At 30.2% G+C, this 5,133-nt stretch overlaps 1 protein-coding gene across 1 annotated transcript; it reads right to left on the bottom strand.

Annotated features, from left to right (window-relative positions):
- Positions 1 to 1,919: 1,919 nt before the first annotated feature.
- Positions 1,920 to 3,284, bottom strand: LOC132062545 (non-specific lipid-transfer protein 1-like). The gene is made up of 2 exons (XM_059455097.1): positions 2,793 to 3,284; positions 1,920 to 2,313 (listed from the first exon to the last, which is right to left on the bottom strand). Exons 1-2 carry the CDS (start codon positions 3,143 to 3,145, stop codon positions 2,268 to 2,270), a joined length of 399 nt encoding a protein of 132 aa, XP_059311080.1. The 5' UTR covers positions 3,146 to 3,284; the 3' UTR covers positions 1,920 to 2,267.
- Positions 3,285 to 5,133: the final 1,849 nt, after the last annotated feature.

Here is a 5,133-nt window from a genome sequence, read left to right as displayed (position 1 = left end):
ACGAAAATAGGGGTGTTCATTTGGTAAAAAAAAATCGATCAAAATTGAATTCCTAACCAAATTGATACATTTTCGGGCTTGATTTGGTTTTAAATTTTTTAAAACCTGAAAATGATTAGTTTGGTTTGATTTAGTTAAAAAAAAAAAAAAAAAAAAAACCCAAACTGAAAAAATATATACACAATTTTATTAATTATATATGCAATATATTAATTTTTATAAATGATTTTAAATATTTTGTATAATTTCATTAAATTTTAGTTTTACCATTAATTATCCCTAATACACTAATGGACTTGAGGCCTTGAGCTCATTTCTTAAAGGGAAAATAAGATAGTAATACTTGTTAAGATTCTATTTTACAACACATAAGGATACTTTTCCTTATTTACAAAATATACCAACTTAACAAAATATACCAGATCTGGAAAAATTAAAAGCCCACGCTTTCCATAGATTATGGGCTGAAATTCCAATTTCATGTATATGATGTGCTAATATTCCAATTCCCACGAATGTGCAAAACATCAAACTTCAGATATAAGTGCTTGTGAATTTTCTTCCAAGCAAGCTGATAAATTTTTAGCAAATATGGGCTGTCTAATAAGCCATTTAGCAAAGGCAAACATGTTCTTGAGCCCTGCATCTCTATATTAGACGGGTTTTAAAAATAAATCCTCTTCTTTTTTCCCATTTGTTCAGATTGCTAAGATCATCTGTTATTTCGTTCACTTTGTTATTTTCGAAGTAAGAATACTGCAGAAAGCTAGATACTAGAATTGTTGTACAACATATCATAATTTCGAGAAAATTAAATGGTCCTTAAGGTGTGGGTTTTGGTTCCATTTGGTGTATACACATTATTGGAGTAGTCCTTGATGATTTGGTTTTGCTGCGAGAGTTGGGGGTTTTGGATTCCATGAAGGATAATTTGACGGAACTGTTGAATAATTAGTTTGTGTTTATGTTTTTAGGTTTTACATGATTAGGGATTCGAATTAGTTTCGAAAGTTTTCTAATTATTATGGTTTTTAATAGTTTAGTTCATAGGAGATTGGGTAATGAATTGTATGAATAATGGTAGAATCATGAATTCTAGAAAAGCATAAAACTATATGAATGATGGTAGAATCAAGACTTATGTTTCAGAAAATTGTCTTTTTAAAGTTTCCTATGTTCTTGTTGTCGTATTAAATTTGTATGAATATTGTATGAAAGTTTTATATAATCTAACTGAAAATTATACACAAAAATATGACCGAAATTCTAATCCTTAAGTGAGATATACATATTTCATACCTATTTCACTGTTCATACACGGAAATTTGAGTGAAATTTTTCAACCTTGAGTGAGATATACACATTTCATACATTTTTCATACACAAAATTCTCAGTAAAAATTTTAAAGCGAAACTTTTAAGCCTTGAGTGAAAATTTTTCGTATATGTTTTGTAAGAAATCTATTGGTATGTTTTGTAAAAGTGTAAAAGTGATCGTCATATTTTGTAAATATACCCTATTATTATGTATATATAAGTTATCCAGAAAGATATGAATCAAAATCAAATTATGTAAAAAAAAAAAAAGGGATAATTTCAGAGACCTCCTCGTTTTATTTCGTAACACTCACCTCTCTTGTGGTTTACAATATTACGCATACCTCCCTTATTTTGATGTTATTGTAACAATTCTTTTTATCAACTATTATAAATGTTAAAAAATTACAATATGACACCCTTGCTAATATATATACTCCCCCAGTATCCACCTAATTAAAGCTTATGAATCTCAAGACATTTTTTTCATAATATAAGAAAATTACAGCCACCATAATAAAAGGGTGGCAAAGGATTATAAGTTGGCAAAGGTTACCCTCCTATTTTCTCCAAAAAAGGTCAAAAAAAAAAAAAAAAAAAGATAACAAACGAGGATACAACATAGTATAATCTTTAGAGGCAGTACAACAATTCTGAAAATAAAAGTTTCAAATAAGCAAACACACAAAGGTTATTGGATATTTTACAAGAAATACATAGTTTCAATGAAGGAATACATAGCCGTCCTAGCCAAATATTGCATGTTATGACCCTCATTTAACTTCTATTTTGAGAATGATTGCTTAGGAATTATATTTTCTAGACAAATCAAGTAAACGCTATTTGTAATAATATTACATGAAATTTTTTCAAAAAGAAAAAGTTCAATAGATTGAAAACATTCCACATTTCTGATTCAAGTCCTCAAGATCATATCACTCCAAGGCTCATTAATTTGTATCTTGATTAAGACCCCTGGTATTTGTAGCGTTTATCCTGTCACAGAAATTACGATATGATCAATATCACCAAAATGTGTACTAGTAAATAACATTATGTTTTAGTCAATTTATGAGCTAATTGCTCAAAACTGAATATAGCTAGATTGTAATAATACCTTTTTGCTAGATTGTAATAATACCTTTTTGACCGAATAGTTATAACAATATATACGTTCATAATTCACAAGAAACATCCAATACTTCCCCAAATTGTGTGTTAAAGTACCGTTACATGCATTGGTAATCTCAACAAAGACAAATAATTAAAATGCTAGGTGTTCTTTCTATCTATCTAAGCTTAATCGATATATAGTAAGTACTTGCGCCGTGAACTAGTCTAGTTGTGGCCAGCCACCACAGTTAATTTAAAAGATTGAAAAAACTCATTTAATTTGCACCATTTTTTTACTATTTTAAGTATATAATTGTGAAGTTAAGCTAAAAGAGTGCATCAATCAAATTAATTAAACTTACTCAGAACAATTGACTTTTGGGACGGTAGGGAAGGGCAAGAGGACTCCACAACGCCAAGTAAGTTTGTCAGCTATTTTTTTATCGATGTTCGGATCTTGCATTTCAGACTTGACACATTCACAAATAGCTATTTCTGCATCATAATCTATTCCCATGTTATTAAGTTTATGCATTTCGTTGCAACAAGCCTTTGGAGGCACCGCAGCTTTTTTGTGGCCCGTCGCCACCCAATCTATACAAGGTTTAAATGATTTGGCTATATTGTTGCAGTTAACTGCAGCATCCGATGAAGATGGTTGCGAAAGCAAGAAAGAAATAATTAGAATAACAAAAGAAAATGATGCTGGCCTCATTGTGAAGTTTTTATCGATCGAGGTTCAGGTAATCTGCTTTATAATTTTCAGATAGGTGAAGATAAGCAATGACGATATTGGAAAATAAATGTTTTTTTTTTATTTTCTTTATATGATGGAAAAGGGGAAGAAAAATATTTTTTTTTGTTTCTTGTTGTAGAGTGAGCCCAACTTGATCATATTTATAATGTTGTATGTTAGGTCAGTTTGAACTTGGATCATTATCCACTAAATTTCCAGCAAGGAAAGGATGATACATCTTTAATTTCATTTCGACATATAAGGAGGCACACATATATTGGGGAGGGCCCTGCCTAATTCATTCTCCGCGCAAAATGATGCTGACTTTGAAGTCACCAACTAAAATGTTGTTTCCGTATATATCGGATTCAATTCCGTTACGTGTTAATGTGCTAACCTGCTACAAATTAGAATGAATTTGATATGACCGAAAAATGTTTAGTGGAGAAAATGTGTGCAAATGATAACATCAACATATGGTATTTGATTTATCAAAAACGGTCTCCTACACAAAAACATTTTCCATCAAAAGAGTATGAATGAAAGCCCTTTACCACCATCTTTAACTTTTGACTTCATATTACTCACTATAATAATTTAACAATGTCGGAGTTAGAAATTTTGCTTAAGGTGTCCAATATTTAAAATATATGTATGTAAAGTAATTTTATCTTTATATTTAGTACAATGTTCACCAAAGGATGTTCAATTGACCACCTTAACACTCAAGAATTTCAATCCCCTCCGATTGACTAAGAAAGACTTCTAAATCGAATCACTTTGAAATAGAAAAAGCTGCAAAATATAATTTTCTCTCTATATAGTACTTGATATTTATAAATTGTATTTTGAAATTGAGTTAACATACATTTATGTATAGTATATGGGGTCTGGAACTTTTTTAACCCAAAAAAAAAAAAATGGAACCAAACTACTAACCCATTAAAAAAAAAAAAAAAAGAACCAAAGAAGCGCACGGAATACCCATGCGTGAAAGGACACTTCAACGTAACTTTTTGAGTTGTCCTTTCACGCACGTATTGTACAAATAGGTGCCTTTTTCTTTTTTTAAGCTATCAAAATCACGTTTTTTTCATACTTTTTCGTAACGATTATCACTATGTTTCAAAAACTCGAAATATCAATATGTTATATAGAACTTACTATATTTTTTATGCATTAAATAACGTCGACTCATTACATCAAGTATACCTAAACGTTTGGATCGTCGTTTTAGGGGTTGTAAAGTGCCCCGAAGTAAGTTTTGTTTGCTTGAAAATTTGTCATCTTTAGATCTAAGTGTCATATTTTATAGGGTTGGTTTTGATTTAAGTGTTTTAAAATAAATAAAAATATTATATTAAAAAATAATTCATCCAATATGAGATGTTCAACCAAGGTATAATATATCTCATTCAGTGCTCCCGCCAAGGTTTGATCCCATGTTATTGGCATAAAAAAAGAAGTGAGTAAAAGAGAGAGGCTAAATCACCAAGCCAAATTGGTGAATGTTACAAAGTAAACACTTTTTATTTTTTATATTGTTCACTAATGCTATCTAATTTGTTTTCATAAATTGAATTTCGAACCTCGAAATTGACATTCAAAACATCATTACCACGGGATTAGCATCTCGAAATAGATTTTTAATCATTAGATTTTTACTAGAGAAGAATGAAATTTTTGCACAAATTTGGGGCAAAATTCAAATTGAATGGGATAACGGGCATTTTTGGAAAATCGGCTCAGCCAAACCGTTTGTCCACGTAGATCTCGAAAAAATACCTTGGGTCAAAAAAAAAAGTCGCGTAAATCGGACATCCGAGCGCAAAGTTATGACCATTTAAAGTTTCAACAATTTACAACTAGTTTTCTACCTATGCTCATGTCCTTATTTTTTATTTACGTGAGTGAAGAGGCATACGTATACGATGTAATGAGACGATATTATTGTACGCTAAAAAATA

Source organism: Lycium ferocissimum, chromosome 7 (assembly GCF_029784015.1).
Source record: "Lycium ferocissimum isolate CSIRO_LF1 chromosome 7, AGI_CSIRO_Lferr_CH_V1, whole genome shotgun sequence".
Classification (NCBI taxonomy): domain Eukaryota; kingdom Viridiplantae; phylum Streptophyta; class Magnoliopsida; order Solanales; family Solanaceae; genus Lycium; species Lycium ferocissimum.
The sequence above is the reverse complement of the archived record's forward strand: the minus strand, read 5'-3'. Positions and strand labels throughout refer to the sequence as shown.

Excerpts from the sequence above, each read along its gene's own strand:
- LOC132062545 (XM_059455097.1), bottom strand. The coding sequence starts at position 3,145 with ATGAGGCCAGCATCATTTTCTTTTGTTATTCTAATTATTTCTTTCTTG. Across the intron at positions 2,314-2,792 it reads CCAAAAGTCAATTGTTCTGA|GATAAACGCTACAAATACCA; the intron begins GTAAGTTTAATT and ends TTTCTGTGACAG.